The 21307-nt window shown below is 44.8% G+C and overlaps 1 protein-coding gene across 2 annotated transcripts in view; it reads left to right on the top strand.

Annotated features, from left to right (window-relative positions):
* Positions 1–5231: 5231 nt before the first annotated feature.
* PSTPIP1 (proline-serine-threonine phosphatase interacting protein 1) overlaps positions 5232–21307 on the top strand; it is a 52353-nt gene continuing 36277 nt past the window's right edge. The window contains exons 1-2 of one of the 2 annotated variants that reach the window (XM_027657684.1): positions 5232–5692; positions 6731–6964. In XM_027657684.1, coding sequence (XP_027513485.1) covers positions 6932–6964 — 33 coding nt within the window. In that variant the 5' untranslated portion in view covers positions 5232–5692; positions 6731–6931. The remainder of the gene's footprint in view (positions 5693–6730; positions 6965–21307) is intronic. The other variant, XM_027657683.1, reaches the window with a different exon arrangement.

The following is a 21307-nucleotide window of genomic DNA, read 5'->3' as shown; positions in this document are numbered from 1 at the left end:
GGGATTGGAAGCCCAATAGTGCATTCACACTGTTCTACCTTAGGCATCTCTGTACCTCCTCCAGCAACACACACAGCAGAGATCACTGAGAGCCAAGAAGCCAGACTTTGGAAAACTGTGGGACTGCTTGTGCCTGGTTCTTTAGGGACAGACCCCGTGTCTGTCCCACACCTATTGATTATTTTCTCAGCAATCACAAACCTCACCAAACAAAGCCAGGTTGTTGGGATATTTTAGAAAGCAAGAGCAGATTCAGCTGATGCCACATTTCATCCCAGAACCCCCACTGGAGGAATAAGCCTTTATTCAGTTAAACTGTGTGATTTCCACCCCTGGAAGGGTTATGAACACTGTTCAGGTTGTGGTCAGCTGGAACAGCTCAAAACAGCCAGTCCAAAAAAAACCCAAAAGCTCAAACTCCGAATTAAAACCTTAGCTTTGACTTACAGAAAGAGCAGGAAGAAAGATGGTGAAGGTCAAGTGTCACATTTTCTGTGTTTTGAGGTGAAGAGGCCTCGTGAAGGTCTCTGCCCTGGTACCTCTGATCTCACGTTGTGAGCAGCACATGCAGAGTTATTCCCAATTCCAATACTAAAGCTGGTTAAAGCACCCTGTCCCCGTGTAATAACTTAGAGAGAGGCTGAGCATTCTGGTTGGGAAGGTAACCTCATGGTCATCCCCAAAACGAGTCATCCCTGGTTCAAGGGAGTGCCCAGTTCTGTGGGAATGTGCACGAGGATGGTTCTCTGGACAGTGAGTGAGAAGGACTATCAGAGGAACAAATACAAGCTAAAGTCTATAAAGAGAACAGAATTGCTCTGCTTGGCCTGAAATCTCTCTACCTCTAAAGCCAAGGATCTGGCAAAATTTGATTTCTAAACAAACATTGCATGTAAGAATGTCAGGGAATAGAGCAAAGGGAGGATAATGGGACAGGAGGTAGATGAAGTGTCAATATTACAGAGCTTAGAATTGCAAAGGTTTCCTGAACACAAAGCAGATAAATTCAGTATCTACAAACACACCTCCTACTGAAAGCACAGCAGGAGGCACAAATAATCCTGTTTAAAGTGATCCTGTATAAACCACTTGGCAATGTGTGTTTATTTCTCTATAGATTGTGATTTGGAGTACACAGAATTTCCAGCTACACACTGTCCTTTCCTCCTCTGTTTTAAAAAACCAGAGCTCGCTGGAAGTACAAGAAAAACCCCTCAGAAGGCAAACACTGACCTTGATGTGAGTTTTAAGGTAGCAGTTATTCTTGTTACAACATGTATATCATATGGATATATAAATATACCTTCTCTCTACAGAGGGTGAAGTGTGTTGTGCCTTTCTCACAACAAGAAAAGTCACATTAAAGGGTAATTTCACTGCAGTTTGGTCCTTAAAGCCAAATCCTTTATGCTGCATAAATGCTTCTGACATGGGTGTGCACCAACATCTCTGAGCAGAGGGGTAAGGAAATACTTGCTCATGAAGTTACTTTACCAGCCCCACTGATTATCAAAGCAAAAAGGAAGAAGCTTGAGAAACCAATCCACAAGTAATTCACTGTAAGTAAAGAAAAAGCTGAATTGTTTTGAGAAAGCCACTAATGGACCCTGTTTTCAATAGGAACAGTGCTAGAAAGCCATGACTGTGCAATGTCAAACACCAGTGTAGTCACTTCTGAGCTGTGGGGTGATTCAACTGATCCAAATTTCTGGCATTTCAGGTTTACAGAAAGCACAAATGCTGCAAAATGCTTTTACCAGTTCCCTGTTCCTCTTTCTGGCTCTCCAGGTGAGACTGTGGCAAAACACCAGCTAACAATCTATTTTGGCACAACGTATCCTGAGCTGCTGCCCACCATTCCTGTGAACCTGGAGCCTGCTTTCTGTCGAGAGCAGCAGCATGGAAAGGGTCCTTTCTGAGCTGTGGAAACATCTTCAGTGCCTCAAGCACTGCCTGCTTGGCTAATGAATATGCAATACTTGCAAATAAGTAGTGATTTCCCTTGAATTAATGGCATGGAGAAAGCATACCAAAAATGCAGAGAAATAAAAAACCTATTTCAGCAGGTACCTGAAGTTATGACCAGAAGGGGAGATAGAAACCTAAATATTTTCATTTTCTCTTTCACAAAGTACTTATACTTTTCTCCCAAGAACTACCAGATCCTGTTTGTGTTATTCAAGCCTCCAGTGACACTGCACTTTCCACAGTTCATCTTCTCCTTTTTTTGTATTTGAAACATTTTCGGGGGTTCGAATGATCACTAACCATGTTTAAACACATACTGAGCACAAAAAAACCCCAGTTTCCGTGATACAAACCATAATTTTATGATCCATAAAGTATCACTGTTAATTTTCGAGGAAATCCAGCTCTTCGTAATTACGGCAAAGGCTGTGACTGTCTTGGGTAAAACACAAGCTCCAGCTGTCAGGGGTGGCCTCTGCTAGAAACAGCTCTGAAATGCTAGAGATGGGTTAAGAACATAGTCTGTGCAATTAATCTTTAGGTTAATTATTGATTTTACTGGAGCAAAATGCCAGCAGGGCTGTCTTGCTTTGTGAAACGGAGCTTTTGGAAGGGTGTTGCAATAGTTCCTTCTGAAAGAACCAAAGGAGAGCTTTTCAGAGCCGATGTCACAGGGTCTGGGAGACACTGAACCAGCTCCCAGCCCAGCCATGGATGGTCCAGAGGAGCTGGAACAAACCCAGCTGGATGCTGAGAGGCTGCCGTTTCTGTTTCCATGGAAACAGAGATTGGCTCCCCACAGAAGGTGATTTGGAAATGTTTAAATTGGCAGGATTGTAGATAATTTGCAAGCCCCTAACATTTGTCGCTGGGAAGTTTGGAGAAGCATTTGTGTGGCAATAGAGGCGGCAGGCACAGCTCAGCAGCTGGAATGTGGGGCTGTTGTAGCCCTGGTTTTCCCCTGGAAGTGGTTCCTTGGTGCTGGTGTCTCCAGGCTGCAGGGCTTGGAGAGACACCAGAGGCTGGACTGTTCTGCTTTGCTCCTGATGCCTCCCAGCCATGGCTGTGAGCTCTGTCTCACAGATGTCGTGGCTGTAGAGGCACAAGTGCCTTCTACTCTCCATTTGCTTTTCCCAAACAATGATTCCAACGGGACCACAATACACCTGAGGAGTTTTGCAAATTACAGCCAGCTTAACACCTGGATTATCTGAGTGTTCAGCACAAATTTACACACTGCCTTAATACTTTTCACAGTCGCCTTCATCCTCTTTCTATGTAGAATCTAAGTATGTTTACTGCCTACTCCCTCAGACTCCCCAAAATCAGAAACATTCACTGTGAAGAATGTCTTTCTTGTAGCCCTGGATGAGCAAAAACATGTTTGTAGATGCTATTTTCATACTTTACCTACTGTCAAGTCCAAACCTGCCACCCAGATCCCCGATAAAAAGCTTTGCTCAAAGCAGTATATAGTTAAAAATTAAATGAAACTTCCATTCTAATGAACTACAAAACTTGAGGGGTTTTAATACAAACTTTTTTTAAAAAGATCAGACTTTTCATCACTTTCCACTACAGAAGAGGTCCAAATGGTACATTCTGCTGCCAAACAATTTAATTACTGAGGGGGGAAAAAAACCCCTCTGTGGAAATGTATTCTTGGCCTTATCAAACAGAAAACCTGATTTTTAACCTCTCAGAGCAGTGGTGGCAGGAGCTGCAGCAGCTGCTGGGGAACAGTTGCACTTAAGGCTGGTTATTGCCTTTGCTAAATTTCTGAGTGGAGCCATAGGTGAAGGTGAGGTGAAAAGCCCTGTTCAGGGACTGAGGAAGTGGGGATGAAAGGCCCTGCAGGTTTCCAAAGCATCCTGAAAACTCTGTCAACCCTCTGTCCACCGAAAATGCTTCTGTTTGGCACAAAGGTATCGCTATCACTCTTTTGTAGGGGGAAATTTCAGGCAGTTCCAGGTGGTTTCAGTAGAAGGCATTACAGCAATTAGCAGCATTGATTTTGTCCCACTTCCCTCAGCCTCCCAGGGCTCTCTGCCAGGCTCAACCTTTCCAGCCTCTGTAAAATTCAGGCCACCTCACATCAAAATAATCACCCAGTCCCGACATATGGGCATTTCAGACCTGGAGGCCGTGTTGTCTTGTTCCTATTTAGAGGACAGGGTAAGAGAGAATTTTCTCCCTGTTTTAGAGCCCTGCAAAGCCTGATAATCCCTGCAAGGCGTGGCACCCCCTGGTAGGTGTGAGCAGTGGCCCAAGGGTCTGCCCAGCAGCTCTGCTTCGTCAGAGCCAGGGCTACAACTCACAGCAGCTCACTGCTGACAGCTCACCAGAACACCTGCACGAGAGGCCTGAGCTCTTCTGCAGCCACGGGTGGTGTGGGAAAAATCCCTCTTTTAAATTTAGAAAGGTGGCATAAACTCAGGGAACAAAGAAACCAGGAAGAATTTATTCGGCGCGCCGGGTCTTTCTCTCACCGAATTTCTGGGGAAAAAGACCCTTTGGGTTTAAATCTTATACATTTTATAGTTTCACAAAATCCCACCCTTTTTCAGATAAGTTTAATATATTCATTTTTGCCTAAAAAGGGTTCTTTTCTCTGAAAAGGGGCTTTCCATTTCTTCCAATTGGCTGCAAGGTGTCCCCTGTCAAAGATGATGGATCTTCCTTTGTCCTTAGCCCAAAGAGAGAAAAGAACCTCTGTGTACAAAATGGCCCAAAAAGATTTTAATTTTTAGGAACTTCTGTATTTCCCTTATCTGGCTAAAAAAGACTCTGATACTCCAGCATTTGGAACTTGGATATCTTACGACTTCGTGATACACCTGTATAAAAAACTGTATTTTTATTTCTCATAGTGGGAGACAGAGTCCCCCACAGCACAAAGGGAACAGCCCACGCTGATGGCATGAGGGAGCATCCCTGGGGATGATGGGGTGATGAGGGAGCATCCCTGGGGAGGTGACTGTGTGGCACTGGTGCCGGGGGGTGGGATGGATGCAGGCACAGAGCTCAGTGTGAGGGTCAGCCACATAACTGGCTTTGTGGTTTGAGGCCAAACTAAAAATAACAAGAAAGTAGCACAATGCACTCGATGCATTTTTATGAACCCCAACAGCAGCAAAGATGTTGGTTTCAAATCACAGCTGCAGCTTGGAAATAGTAACAGGAAACATTTAGTTTTAGAAAGACTGAGATAAAACACTTTAAAATCTTTTTTTTTTTTTTTGCATGCAGATCAAGTAGTATGACTAGTGCCCATGCCCTCAAAATGCTTTTTTTCAGGGAATTTTCAAGAAACCTTCCCTCTTTCCTCCTCAGCACCGTCTGAAAGTGAACCCTGATGTTTCTCCTTCTCCCCTTCCCATGCAATGATGCTTTTCTCCTGCTACTCCTCTCACCCTGCAGACTCTTGGTTGCCCAGTTCTGCTTGCACTTCATGTTGCCTCTCAAAGTCTCTGCACATTCTCTGTCTTCTTCAGACCACCAGGAAGGAAACTTGCCAGTTCTCCAAAACACCAGCTGCAAATTGCCCATGGAGAGAGGATGGATAACTCCAGCCACCAGCTGCTGCAGAGCTCTCTGAGCAGATCCCTGTGCCCCGCTGGAGCTCGGGGAAGTTGTGAGACTTCCCCACCACCAAATGATGTGGCTGGTGCTGCAGGGACAGCAGGGAACCAGCAACACCCAGGAGCAACATCAACTAGTTGTAGTAAGTCAGTCCTGCTGTGCTCTTGGTGGGGCAGGACACACTTTTGCACAGGCAACCATGTTTTCTTTTTTTTTTCCCTACCCTCCGAAAACGTCAGTGAGTATTTAAAAACACATATTTAAGAGTGCTTAAAACATCCTAAGGAGGTGGACAGAGGCAACCTCACCTGTAGGACAGGTATTTTGGAGAGTGTATCATGGAAGCATCTGGGGTGTTACCCTACGATCAGATATTTGCTGCTGTATTATCACAGCTGGGTGAGCTGATCTGGGGAGCTGCCTGAAATTCCTGCTGTCAGAGGGTGCTGGGTGTGGTGCTGGGTGCTGCCCCTTCACAGGTCTGTGAGGCTTCACCTCAAGTCCTGGTGCTAACAAACCCTTAGCTCTATTTTTTTTTCAAGACTTTGGATTTCACTTCTAAATTTCACATATCTTGCATATTCATACAACCATTTACATGAGGGCATGCAAATCAGGAGTGTTCTCTGTATTGACATCCAGGTACCTAAATGTGTGCAGACACCTGCACGCTTCTCAGGGTTCTTAATTTAACCAGAGTCTTGAAAAGCCTTTTTCAGTTGCAAAATGCAACTTTGAGCTGCTCTTCCCATGTGCAAATGCATGGGCCTCTGCCAGCCCCAGAAGGTGCTGCAGAAACGGGGCAGATACTTTCCTTTTGCTTCTTTTTCTTTGCAAGACCACGGCGGTAGATGATAGTTCAGCTGTAAGTTCCTCCACAGCTTGTCTCTTTGTATTGTACTGCCTTCCTTTGCATTTTAATTTCTCTCTTTCCTCTTGTAGCTGGTCAAATCCTATCACTGAATTTACCACTTTTTTTCCCCCCCTCTGGTTTTCTTTTTCCTGTCCGCTCACACGCACCCACAGCACGGAGCAGCCTGACACCATTTGACATTGCCTGGCTTCCTCATTTCAATATTAACTGTTTACTAGAAGAGAAACAGGTTTGGGGTTGGGGTGCTGAGTGCATGCATGAATCTGTGTGTGAGCAACAGCTTTTCTGCCCTCTGTCCCTTCCCAGCCACAGGTCATTAAGCTGAGCTGCCTGGAACTGCCCCGTGCTCTGGGCACCAGCCTGACTTCAGGAGGGACAGGTCTGTGGATGTGCTGCTCTCTCTGCTCGGGCTGGGGTGCAGGGACAAGGCTCAGTGCTGTGCCTGCTGCTGCTCTCAGCCCAGAACGGACTTGCTGAACCATCCTACCCCTCTACAGAGCGATTACAATGACCCAGCTGCAGTTTAAAGATGCTTTTTGGGTAAGTGAACATTTCCTATGTGTTTCCTATATTCAAGGTATCTGTATTTAAAGTTTTTTTAAAATACAGCTTGGTTCTATACATAGTTTGAAACTAATTTAATGCTGTTCTGTGTTCTAAATTTAGTTCAGTAAAAACCCAAATTTGTCCCCAAGCAAACACACACTGTTGGGTAGTGTAAGTGTTTGACCCTGGGCAGAAGGGATGCACTGTAAAGAATATATCCAATCCCCATAAAACAACTGACATTCCCAGTTCCTGTGCTAGGTCCAGAAACCTCTCTTGAAAAGGACATGGATTTGTTTGCCTCACTGTCCTGAGGAGCTGTGTGCAGTGAGTGTTCTCAGCTTTAGGAATGGCTCCCCTGAGCAGGTGAGCTCTTGGTAGTTCCAGGCTGAATTCTCTGCTGTTTGGTGCAGAGCAAAGGCAGCAGCTGCCAGCAGGATGCTCCTGCTCAGCTCCCTGCACAGTCCATCCTGCTGAGAGCTGCAGGAGGGCAGCACCAGGCATGCAGTGCCCAGGAGTCCTGCAGGAGCACAGGTGGAAAGGACCAGCAGTGACACTCCACAGCTAAGCCCAAACACTCCCAGCTGACCTAAAACCAGGGAATACTAAAACAAGGAGACGTGCTCTGTACTTGTTATTGGACTTTTGGTTGAAAACCCTTTTGGTGTTTTGTTTCCAAGCTCTCTCCCTGCAGTTACAAGATAAAAAGACCCAAGTCATTTCTCTCTCAAGGGTAATCTGAGGTTCTCTTGCAACTGAAAAATGAAAGCTCAAATCTAAAATTCTAACAGTGTGAAGCTGGGTTAACAGGATGTTATGTGGTTGCCTATTGTCTGAGCATTCATTTATCCAGCATCTAGGACTGCTTTAAAGAAAGACATGAAGGCATATGAATTCTTCCTGCCATTTCAAGGCTGTTCTTTCTGCTTGTGCTTTCTTTCTCTCCACCCACCCTTCAGGGTAGAAAAGAGAAGGGCAGGGGCAAAACCACATTTCAGTGAGCCACTGTCCTCTGGGCACTTCCAGGAAGCCCTCCCCACCCCCATTCCAGCACCGGATCTGAGCAGCTAAAAAAAAAAATAAAAATGCAACGAGGAGATACAAAAGTCAATGTTATTTTAGTGCTAACTGTGCTTGACCACACCCAGGTGAGATTCCCCTTTTTTATACATCTACTAAGTGCACAGTCCAGTGTGCATGGGGTGAGACACAGCTGTGAGCCAGTGCCACCCTGGGAGCTTCTGCTCTTGCGTCGATGAACTTGGAAAACGTGCCACGTGACTTTTAGGACTGGTATATTTACTTTTCAAGGTCTTGGTCTTCAGGGAGAATAAACCCAGCTATGGGAGTAGTGTGAGGGTGATTAACACCAGCTGACAATCTGGCCAGGCCGGTTCTTCACGGTTCTTCTTCCCTAAACTTCTCTCCCGTGCTTAGTCACATTACCGTGACTCAGATCCTTGCTTTGCTTTGAAGTGATTACCTTCCTCACAGGAAACCATCTTTGGCTTTAATATTTTTTTGGCTGGAAATGTCGTTATCACCCAGCTTGATGAAGAGGGCAGGATATATCCGGTTGCAGGATGGCAGCTTTAGCTACGCAACAATAAGTCTTTTAAAATGAAAACTCCCAGGATATTGCACAATGCAGCACAAGCGTGCAGCGTGCCCCCCAAATCACGAGATCAGCAATTATTTTTGTGTTCCTGAGGCTCTGTTCTGCCCATCAGTGAGAGGAAAATGTATTTGCGTGGTTTGCTTCAGCGAGCAGTTATCTCCTCTATTTGATCTGTACCCTTAATGGAAGGGTCTTTATGACTGAAAACCAAAAAGTGTGTTTGCACCGTGGTGGGTGACTCAACACAGATCCCTGATCTCTAATTGCTGCCCAAGGACACCACTGCACCCTCTCCCTGTACTACACCCTGACTGGGTATCCCTGAGCAACAACCCCCTGCTGTATCATCAGTAAACTTTTGGATAAGCAGCAGTTTCTTCAGTGCCTACCTCAATGTAAAATATGTAAAGAAATCCTAAAATCAGGAGATTTTCCCCAACTAGCAGAGAAGGAACACCATTGATTCCACTCCAATGGTCTTCAGATTTTGTAAGAATAAAGTGTCCTGTCTTTCAGGACAATGCAAATTATTCCTCCTAACAGGTTTAAGTTTTGTCCTCTCTTTTCCCCTGTTTAATTTAGCAGTGATAGTACCATACTAAAACTCTCACCCTTGTGTCTTTGTTTAATTTTATTTGCTTTGTAGCATGGCCTGGGCTAAAACCCGTGTACTTTTTAATTACAATGTTTATTTCTATATCCTCGATCCTTAACGGCTTAAGGGAAAGTTGCTCAAAGCCTGCACTAAAATGTGCTTCTTAACAGAAGCCTTCTATCCTCTGATAATATTTTTTGGAAAATACTAGTGAGATGAAAATTCAGATTGGGTTGATAACCAGTGCAGGGCTAACATTAATATTCTGCTGGGCTGCTGTACAAGTGTAACAGATGTTACCTGTCTTCTCCAGCATCATAAGGGACAGGAAGGGAAATTCCCATGTTAATGGGGAATATGTCTGCAATCCCAGCTGAGATCCATGCTAACAGGGTTGTGTTAACAGGCCTAGTTCTGAGCAACAGGAATTTTTTTTGTTACAAAAGCCACTATCCAAGAAAATCTTTCCCCCTCAGTCAGAAATACTGGGTGTCCTTCTCAGTCTCTCTCTATATTCTTGCACTCATCATTTGCTTTTCCTCTGCAATTCCTGTCATTGGCTTTTCCTTCTGCTTTGTTTCCCTCCAACATGCTGCTCAACACTCCAGTTGCAAGCTATGAAATGCAGCTATTTCTGGCCAAGAGGTAGGAAATTATTGCACCATTTCCAGGCTTTGTACCCTCCTGGGAAGGGGGAACGAGGAAGACTTTCAAAGGAGCCATTTGGTTTTTGGGGCAGGCTCCAAAGGGCCCAGAGCTGAGTGGGAGCAAATCTATTCCCTTGGACAGCTTTGAATCCAACTCAAGTGGCCAAGTAAATTCTGAAAATATGCTGTGGACTCCTGAGGTCCTTTGGATTTCAAAGTAGGTGCTTGGAGTGTGAAAGGCTTGTTCCTTCTCAGCTGTGGGATGAGCTCAGGGCTTTGGATTCTCACAGCTCAGATTTAAAAGTGTGAGTGAGACATGGGCCAGCAAAGACAAACCTGATCATGTGAGCTGGCACGATTCACCTCCCTGCCCTGCTGCAGGCTGCTCTGTGCCACATCCCTGCCTGGGCAGCCCCCATGGTTCTGGTCAGACACTGCAGCAGAGGGAGCCATGGAAGTGCTTCAGGAAAAGAGTCTGTTACAAAGATGCCCAATCTCTCTTGCTTTGGCTTCAGGCTATGTTCTGCCTCAGGTTCAGTGCAAAGCTGACTTTGTAGGTGAGCCTCTCAACTCTTACTGTAGCTTTTCCACACAATGGTCTATTATATAGGCCAAAAAGATGTAATTAGCTTCACAAATAATTGAACTTCTAATGAGACTCTTAACTGTGGAACAAGAGTGCTGAGATGAGTATAAAAGTCACAGTAAAACTACCTTCTAGACTCACTAGGCCATGTACTGAAGAAACCCACCACCACCTGTTTTATTCAAAATAGGAAGGTTTTTTCCTACTGGGAGCTTCCCTGCTCTCCTGGGGAGGTTCAGCTTTGCAGGACCCGTTGTTTTGCAGCAGGTCTGTGAGGGGGAAGTGAGACTGGGCAGGTTTGTGGGGAGGGGTCCTGCCAGCCCTGGCACCGAGGCATGGCTGAGCTTGGGCAGGCAGGGAGGAGGCTGGCAAACCTTCCCCCCTGGCATCCCAGCTTTGCAAGGGGTTCCCACCGAGTTCTATTTGAATTAGAATGCACCAGTGGCATCTGCACCTACTGACACAAGGCAAATGCACATAAATAATCCCCCAGCCCGTGGGTGGGCCAGGCTCTGCTGCCAGCATGGTCCTGCATCACCCTGAGCTCCAGCAGTGGGGCCAGGGGCAGATGTATGGCCACAGCCCTGCTCACACCCAGGCCAGGGCATCACTGTGTGTGGAAATGGGGAATAAAGGGGGAAACAGCTCGGAAAAGTTGAACCAGTTGCCCAGCTGATGTCTGTGTGTGTTGTGAGGTCACTTCAGCACCACAGAAGAGGCTGCTCTACTCTTTTTTAGCATGTAGTTCCTTCCTCCATCCCCCCACCTGCTCTGGGAAGGACATTTGGCTCACTGGGACAATGAGAAGCACCCACGAGGTGGGGGCAACCACAACAGTCATTGAAACCAGAGGAAATCACAAGTAGAAAACCTGGTTAGTCGTTGTGGCCATGGAAATGCTTCACAAGTCACTGCTGAGCAGAGCACAACAGCTAAAATGAAGCTCAAATGAACGAACACTAGATGAATGGGTCTACAGCAAGTTCATGTTAGGTCAGTGACTGAAATAATCAGACAGTTAAATACATTTTATTACAGTTTTCTGATGGCCATGCTGCAGATGAGGGGGTTTGACTATTTAAATTGGTTGATTAATGAAGAAAGTCAATGTGACAAATTTGTTAATATTTTTACACAGTTGTATCTGGTTCATTTGGACCCATCCTGCTCTGCAAAAGTTGTTTGGTTTTGCTTGGGCTCAGAGAAATGGAGGATTCTTATTTATGCCAACTTTAACTGTGCCATGAGTATGTATTTGAAATATGGAGTAGATGAGTCACCGACTCTCTTTTCACCGCACGTACACAGACACATCTAAGGAGCAGAACAGCACCTAAATGAGCACTTGTCACACACAGCTTGAAATGGAGCCTCAAACAGAGATCAAAGAGGGTGTCCTCTGGCTTGCTAAAGCAGCCTGTTGAGGTGCATTTTCTGGTGGCAGAGTCACAGAATGGCCGAGGTTGGAAGGGGAGATCTCCAGCCAGCACAGGGCCGGTCACAGCACCTTGTGCAGCACCAAGCTTTGAGTGTCTCCACAAATGGAGACTCCACAGCCTCTCTTGGGCAAACTGTTGCAGTGTCTCACCGTCCTTACAGCAAAAAAACCTTCTTATGCTTAAACAGGATTTTTAGAATTTCAACAAGTGCCCACTGCCTCTTGCCCTGTCCCTGGTTCCCCCTGAGAAGCCCTGGCTCCATCTCCCCTCCTCCCCCTGCAGGTATTTATACACACTAAGCCAGCTCTTCTGCAGGCTGAGCAGTCCCAGCTCTCTCAGCCTCTCCTCCCATGACAGATTCTCCAGGGTGAATCTGAGAGTCTCCCTGTGAATCTCATTTCCACACATATTTTCCCAGCAGGACTGGGTGATTCCCAGCCCGCCCCTTTCCCTCCACAAGTCTCACACTCCTGCTTGTCTTCCTTCAGAATTTACACTCACTGGCTGGGGACCTTGTGCTGCTTTGCAGGCACAGGGCAAGACCTGGAGCTTCAATCCAGTTACACTCATTGCATGCTTGTGTGAAAGGCAAGTCAGGCTGCTTACTTATATTTCAGCTCCTTTTAGCTCAAAAAGCCCTTCTTCTGATTTCATTTTCACGCCATAATGTGGCAAGGCAGATTCTAGCTGGCAGATGGCACAGAAAACACTAGTTTCATCCCAGTTTAATCTAGGTTTTGTAATAAAACTTTTCTCAGCAGCCACACTGCAATAATGTACAAAGTTCACTGTGCTGTTCAGTAAAAGTTTGGGGATTTGAGGCTGGGATGAGGGGAGGGCTCTGCATAGGGATCACTCAGGGTGTTGAGGTGAAGAAACAAAATCACGTTGAAAACGTGCATCTAGATCCCAACAGCTTTTCAGTTCTCCAAAGAACTGCTCCCTTACTATAAACGGAGTTTAGTACTTCTTTAAAGTGGTGGAAAAATGTCACTGAACGAGATTGAGGAATTGAAAAGTTCCATAGTTCTTGTTGCAACTTTGTCTTTGCTTGAAATGAAAAGTAACAGTCTTGAGAATAAAGTGAAAACGTACCAGCTCAGTCTAGCTTAGAGATACAGCTTCTGTTGTTCCATTCAGGTAAATAAATAAACAAAGACAAGCTTTTTTTTTCTTTAAAATAAGAGCTTTTCAAATCAAAAAGCTATTTGGTGCTGCTCTCAATTTCTCCAGGCCTAATCTATTCCTAAAATGAAAGAAAAATAAAAAATAAAGCGTGGAGAACAAAGAAAAGAGGAAAATAGATGGTCAGCAGCCCTGAGGTCTGAGTCTCATCACTTCAGTGCTGTAATTACTGCAGGGTTATTAACGAGTCAGGACGGACAAACAGCCCTGGGGCTGCTGCTCAGCAGGATGGGAATCCCCAGGAAGGCCAGGAGAAGGAAAGGGGGCACCTGCCCTGGCTGCACACCTGGTTAGGACTTGTGGTTTTGACAAAACCTTTTTTTACGGGAAAACACAAAACCCCCCCAGTTTTACTGGGGAGCTGTTTCGGAAGGTAAAGCTGAGTGGGGATGAAAAAGTTCACATCTGGTGAAGGCTTTCTCTGGAGATGGAGGATTAAGTGCAGTTTCTAACCAAAGAGGAGGGGACCAGACTCACAAAACCCTCTGTGGTTCTGGGAGCTCTGCAGGGGGAAGACACAGCCAGGAACAGGAACTGGAGCTTTCACTGCCCACAGCCCATTACCTGCACCTGGAGTCCAGGAATGTCTTCCCTCATCCCACCAGATTCATCCACAAGTTAAACAGCTGGAGAAAGGAGAGATTAAAATGACATTCCTCTTCCCTGGACAGGCAGTGGATGGGGGATGGTGTGCCAGCTGAGGCAGGGGGATGTCTCAATCAGATCTGCTCGATCCAGAGGGAATTTATTTGTTATATCAATGTGAATGTGGATTTTTGTTGTTTTCTGTTGCAGTTCTCTAGAGGTGAAATATGGACTTTTAAAATCTTATATAATAATTTGCAGGGCAAGAAAACTGTGTCTCACTCTGCTCTAGAAGTGATAACAGTTCCTTTTGTAGGAGAAACTCATGAATTTTGCCAGTTAATGGACGAGGCAGCTGTGAGTGATTGGACACCTTGTGTGTAACAGTCGGGCTGATGCAACAGTTTTAACAGCCCAAAGGGTTCAGCAGTAGCTATGCTGGTGTGTGTACACACTTAGGTAGAGCTTGCCCATTTCCCAAACCTCTGGAGTTGATTCAGCAATTCTTCAAAATACCAGCATTAATCCATTTTTAGTTATTTTTGTATAAGGCAGGACAGACATTTATGCAGGTGGGAGCAAACACAGAGAAGTGCCTGCCTGAAGGTAGTGTGATACTGGCACAGTTCTCCCACCTGGACAAACTGCTTGACTTTACTGACATGAAACCCTCCTGTTTTAAGAATTTCTAAAAACCTAAAGCTGTTTTTGTTCTGTTGGATTGCACAATTCCCCAGGTCTTTGTCACACACCACACTATGGAGTGTAAGAATATGTTGCATCCTATTGAGTAATGGGATATGTTGAAAGTGATTGTTGAGGTGGTGAAGATCTCACGTAAAATGGAAGTGGTAACACAGCTACTGGAATAATCCTCACTAAGAAGTGAAGTAAACCTCTAATTCATTCCCCTTGTGCAGCAAGACTCTGGGAATATTTCCTCAAGTTTTACCCTTCTCCATGTGCCAGGAAAGACCACTAACAAAATGTCTGGCTCAATGTGGGTGCAGCAGTGTGCTGTATTTAGTGCCTTTCTCAGGACTAACAGGAAACAAGTCTAAGCTTTTTAAGACAAGGAGGAGAAAGATATATAGTTTTTTTTAAAGAAATTAATGTACCAACTAATAAGCAGGCCTGTTGCCTATGGCTCTACAAGACCTGGTGAACAGCTGCCTCTGTCCCTGGGCAAGTCAGGGTTGTTCCAGGTTGCCTCACACTGGCCTGGGACTGAGCCCACGGTGCTTGCAGGAGAGGAGCTCTCTTGTAACAGAGAAGGGACCTGGAAGTGGATGAACTAAAGAGGAATAGAAACAAAAGTAATCTCTGACCATTATTTTGTATAGAACAGAAGTATCCTCTACTTGTAAGATTCTATTTCTCCTTATTTTACTTCCAGTTTCTCTTGTGTTGGTAATGTTATTTAATAAGAGACTGAAGCAATGTCTGATTTCACCACTGACACATTTATCTGTCATGTTCTGGAAGGACTATGGCCAAACAGTGCTGTGCCTTGGGAAAGACATGTGGAAGTGCTTGCTTCTGGCCTCTCTGTTGGCCCCCAAGAAGAATCCATCTTACTTTATGGGTTAAACTGTTGTCTAAAGTCACCACATGGAGAAAATATAAAGGGATGCTGCCCCCTCAAACCTGTGTCATAGAGCCACCTCAGGCTCTCATTTAAAACTGGTGAGGGATTCTGCTTCCCCCTGTCCCATTTCCCACTATCCCCATCACAAAGGTGTTCCAGAAGTTTGTTCTATCTGGATTTCCTGAATGGATTCCTGGCTTTTTGTCACCCTTCTTGTTGTGATGCATCTCTGTCTGCTGGCTCCTTTCTCCTGCTGGCACAGGAGCACCAGGGGTGTGAACTGCTGTGCAGTAGGAGCATGCCATGGCCTGAAGGTGGTCAGAGATCCCTCCCTGCAAAAGCTTCAGGTCAAGGCTGAAGTCAGCAAAAACTCGTGGAAAGGGGGAAAAAAGGATGATCTCAACCTGGTAAAACGTGCAATTCAAGAGAAAGTGCCCTGTTTTCCCTGGCTGCTTTACCATACTTGAAATGAAACAATAAATGGCAGCATTTCAAATAAAAGAGATGCTCTTCTGCTACTCAGTACAAAGAAGGTGTTCTTGCTAAACAGGACAGCACAAGGTTTCCATTTCCTGACTTTGCTCGTGCATTTTGTGAAGGGTTCCTAAACTGAGCCATTATGAGAGACAGGCAGCTGAATGGAGGAGAATCTCTGGCATGTCTGCGAAGCTCTATTTCTGCCTTCCCAAAGGCAAAGCTCCTTCTATGAAATGTTTGAAAGAAGATGAGAGTTCAGAGGTCACTATTACGTTCTCCAGTGTTCTGGCTAAAGCTTGAAGGACTGATTTTGTGGTTAATCACGCTGTGAGATGTAAAAACACTGCTATGCAAAGAAAAACAGAACATTTGTACTCTTGACAAAGAGACCAAAAATGAAGCTACGGTTTTTCTTCCCTAGAAAACACTGTGCATTCTCAGAATATTATTTAATCAAATTATTAAGAAGGGATCCTAAAATGGAGTTAATAAGCACAGAGTCCCTTTATTAGACTGGAATTGAGACTTTCCAAGCCTGTTCCCTGTGTGTCATTAGTCTGCCAGGCAGCAGACTTCACCTGCACAAGTGAAGGAGGCTGTTGTGCAGCCATCACTTTGTAGCTGTGCAAACCATGGGGTGAGTAAAACGTGACGAGAGCCCAACAACATGCTGTGACTATAAGAATGCCTAATACATAACACATGAGCGGTCCAGGATGCCAGGGAGGAGGACAAGGGCTCAGGAAGCTGAGAAGCAAATTCCTCTGTCAGCAGAACTCTAAAACAACCATTTCCTTCTCAGAAAAAAAATTAGCAATGTCAAGACCAAAAGACCACTGGGAAGCTACTTGTTTGCTCAGTGTTACCAGTTTTGCTATGCTATTGTGTAGTTTGTGAAATCTCAATTTCAGTTTTATTTCTGGGTATCCCAGCTGCTGCAGGTTTGAAGTCTGACGAGGATCTTTGCTTTCATTTGAAGTTGAAGCCTGTCTTGCTACAGGGGCAGTGGGAGATGGCAATCAAACAGCTCAGCAACTGGAATGGTACAGAGGCAATGATTTTTCCCTTTGATTTTTGAAGGTCCCATTCTATGCTATGTCTGGCAATAAACACCACTTGCTCCCCTTGAAAAGTACTGCATCTCAGGTTTAGGTAACAGGGTGCAGTAAAACTGCAAACTAAGCCTCATGTGGAAAATGCCCAAGTCAACTCCTGAAATTATCACAGAAAGTCCCAAGGTAGCCACCTACATCCTGAGCAAACATTTTTGTTTCTGATGCAGAGTGAATTTACAAGAAGTGACAGAAATGTTGTAGAACCAGCTCCAAACCACCTACTCGTCCTTGCTTTTTCTGCTTATATGGGAAAAAAAATCATATACTTTTAAAAAAAGTATTGTGTTTTTAAGCTTGTATAAATTCTGTAGTCAGTTCAGTCTTGGAGAACACAAGCTGCCATCAAATTCCCACCCACTCCAACCAGTTTCAACCAGCAGGAAAAAGGAGCTGTTGCACAGTACAGCAGTACACAGCACAGTCAAAGGCTTTTAAGCTCCTTAACCAGTTCATTGTCACATGAGCATTTCTAGCAAAGGACTCGTGTCACACCCAGCACTGCTCAGGGGAGGATGTTTCAGCTGAGGTTCTGTTCTGGACAGGATGACCTTCCCCCAGGTGTGGGCTCAGCTCTTTATTCTGTTGCTCAGCTGCCTTGTCGGGTGCTGACAGGTTTCCAGGACAAGGCAGTGGAGGGTCAGGCTGAGAACCCGGGGTTTGGTTTTGCAGAAAGGCTCTGTCACGTCCCAGGGGTGCAGAGCAGAGCTGGGATGGCCTCTCGTGGAACAGGAAGCACTAAACACCAAATCACTTCTTATTGCACCAGGCACAACCCCCTCTGAACCACAGCAGAGCTGGAGATGGGATTTAAACATTCACTTGGACATCAGAGGCATAAAATAGCAGTTCTTACTGCTATCTCTTTTTATTTCACTGTTTATTTCAGGACAGCTTGAACAGCACAGAAAGAGAGCAGTAAAATTCCTGAGACACTTCATCTCATGAATATATTTCTCGAAATACTAGGAGATTTTAAAGTATACCAGGGGAAAAAACACAAAACATAAAATGTAAAGCAAGTGATTCAATTACAGTGAAAGGCCACAGCATGGTAGGAAATATCCTAGCATGTACTTTGAGATTATAAATCATGTTTGACTGTTGGATATTAGATCTGTTTGCTGTTCACCTACAGCTCTAAGCCCTTGGTAGAGCACTTGACAAGGAGAGTGGCAGATCAAGAGAACAAGACCTAGAAACACTCTTTCTAAGCAGGGCCACTACACAGTGGTATGATGCAATGATATAATTAATTGATACCACTCACTCAGAACAACTTACTTTTAGTCCAGGACTGAGGTATCATGTGTGTGCATAGAAAGGATTTCTTACAAATATATTTCTTGGAAAATATATTGGCAGAATGATGCTTGTTCAAAACTCACCGTTCCCTGTTCTCTCTAAACTTCCTCCTCTCATTGGTAGTTATTTCCTTTTTGGCTTTGGAAAAGCGAATCTTAATTTTTTACCTTACTAAAACTGTTATGAGCTTACCTAAACTAAACAAGATATGATGCAAAAAAAGTTGAATTTAGAGAAAAATTCCAAAGATACCCATAACAGATTTAGTTCCAATTATTTTTCTGTTTTGAAAATTTGTATGGACCCTTTATTTGAATGAGTTAGCAACATTTAGCATTTTTAGTCCAAAACCACTTGAGAACAATTCTGATCTCAGCCTTGGAAAAATATTAAGAGCAAAGACAAGGAATGAACTTTTACAGCTAAATACTTTCATATTTAAGAGAAAGTGTGGGGATTTTTAAATATTTTTTTTAGTATGAGCCGATAGGACATTTAAAATAATTCCTAAATGAAGGCTCATTAGTCTAAAATAACCCCTGATAGCTGTGCTATGACTGTCAGTGCTTGTGGCAGTAGCACTGCAGCCCGGCCCATCTGAGAGGTGCAAACCAGGTAACTGTGGATTTTGATGCTGTTTTTACCACCACAGTAGCTCAGCACTGTCCTACCATGTACCAAGCAATGCACCCAGAGTAGTTATTTCTTTTCCAGCCCTTCTTCTCCATCAGGGTGGGGGCACTGCCTCTCCCCAGGTACCACCCGGACCCAGTTCCTGGCAGGCTTTGCAGTGGAGGTGCCGAGGCCTTTCCTGCTGCCAGCCAGAGCTGCAGCTCCCAGAGCTCTGCAGGGAGCCAAGGTGCAGCTGGGGGCACTCCCCAAACAGCACACAGGGCTGCAGAGCTGCCAGGACTGCCCTGGGGCAGATGCTGAGATCCTGACAGGCCGGCTTGTCCTGCAGGAGCAGGCAGAGGTTTGAGTTGTGGTATGTAGACTACCTCCAAATAAAGTCCTGGACGGGCAAGCCAGGTCCCAGGATGGTTAGAAATGCTCCAAGAAATCCAGCCACAACAGAAAAGCCACAGTTCCTACAGCAGAGCCACAAGGACTGGAGCAGTTCATGTACCTTTCTGACCATTCCCAGCTGGATGTGCAAGTGCTTTGCACACAGGTTTGGGTAGTTTTGCTGCAGTTCAGTCCATTGTAAAAGCCACTTACTAAAACTGTGCTTCAGTTACCAAACCAGCATTTCAATCTCTCTTCCTTGATATTATTGCAACAGCAACCTTGCCACTTCAGAATGTAGACACTGGCTCTTCCAAAAGCTTTTCAGTCCCCTCTGGGCACCCAGCAGCACAAGGCTCAGAGGAATATGCTCTGCAGTGAGGCTGGTTCTTAGTGAAACTGTGTCACCCCAGCAATGTCAGTACTGAACTTTCTACCCTCTGGGCAGGGAACTGACCCCATCAGCCTTCCCTTGCACATTCCTCACCAAATCACAATCCTTGGAGCCTCTCCCTGATGGCTGCAGGATGCAGCTCAGAGCCAGCCATGAAGAGTCTCTCCCCCAATTAAATCCCGTTGTTTACCTGTGTCATTACCTATGCAGAAACTCCTACCAGGCAGTCCCAAGGCACAGATCTCTTAGAAGAGTGCTAATGGGAGGGAGCAGCATTGTTAGGCCTCTAAGGGAAAAAGAATTGGAAAGAAGGAAGCTATCCTAGTGTGCTTACTGTCAACACCTCTGCTTGCAGTCTCCCATACCTCCTTTCAGGTATTCCAGGAAAAGCTATTCTGGTTAAACCAGAGCATGGAAGTTGTGTTTTTCAGTCACATACCCTCTTTGATGTTCCTTTTGTCTCTGGAGGAATAGTGCTGCTCATTGCACTGAGGGCAGCAACATCTGGGCAGGAGAGAGGAGATGCTGCCTCTCCATTAGCTGGGATTTTCCCCAGGAGAAGGAAAACCCCGGGCTCAGGTACAGAGACACATGTACAGCACTAATGGATGAACCTCAGGACAACAGGACTCTGTCTGCAACACTGAAATCCCTGTGTCAAGCACTGTCTTACCAGTGATTATAGGTCTGTTGGACAACAAGGAATAACTAATCTCTTTAATTAAAGTAACAAAGATTAAATCCTCTTTCATGGCCACACACGCTTTGACTGATGGAATCCCTTTCTTGGCAATGAGAGAAATTACTGGTGGTGAGTCAAATCACCCTCTTCCTAGCAACCACCTAGATTTTGGTATAAGCAAATGATGTTTTACACATTTAATGACTACATTTACTATCTAATTATAGCATTTTTCTGATTTCTAAAAAAAAAAAAATAGTTCTTTGACTATTCATTAGCTGTTACAATTATCACAAAGTCCCAGCTGAGAGGTACCAAGCACTGTCTGTGTAGTGCAGCTTAAAAGCCTTTGCAAAACCATTCAGTGTGGGTGCTAATTATAACACAAAATGGTAAATGGAAAATAGAATAGAGGCAAGACAGCTCAGCAAGACTAGATGGTTGTTTAATGAGATACAATCTTGCTGTCTGATTGTCTTGACAAAGAAAGTGTGGGTCTGTTATGGTGCTACACAGGAAATCCTCAAGAAAGTAGAGAAGAAAAACAAAAGAGGACTGAACAGAGCAGGAGAAGGAGAACCATAAAGTGCAAAGACACTGATCTGGGGGAGATGCTGGAGGCTTGTGCCAAAATGGAAATGCTGGATCTGGAGGAAAGAATCTCAAGAGCTGGTCTCAGGATCATTGTTATTCAATATATTCATTGGATACTGGCTAAGACAGGAAGAACAGGCTGGAAATAGCTGTGGTTGAAACAAACAGGTAGAATGAAGTACTGTACAAGAGGTATCTGATAACCTTCAGGCCTGGGGTAACAGAAAGCAGATAAAAATCAAAGTTTCAAAGTACCAAGTGAGAGTAAGAGATCAGTAGCAAAAAAAGTCCAATACACTCTGGGACCTTGTTAAATAAAACAGCAGGAGAGGAGAGAATTGCAGGCATATCCATAGATCATAGCTCAGTTAGGTGTCACTGCTATGATTTGATAGTGGAAGAAGGCAAATGCAATCCTCTGATGTACCAGAAGTGTTTCTCAGAGAGCAGACATTAATGCCATGGTACAAAGCATCAGTTAGTCTTTACTGGAGGGGTAAAGCATCGTCCTTGTTCAACAGGGAT

The sequence above is a fragment of the Corapipo altera genome, unplaced genomic scaffold, assembly GCF_003945725.1.
Source record: "Corapipo altera isolate COAL_440 unplaced genomic scaffold, ASM394572v1 308, whole genome shotgun sequence".
Taxonomy (NCBI): Eukaryota; Metazoa; Chordata; class Aves; order Passeriformes; family Pipridae; genus Corapipo; species Corapipo altera.
The sequence above is the reverse complement of the archived record's forward strand: the minus strand, read 5'-3'. Positions and strand labels throughout refer to the sequence as shown.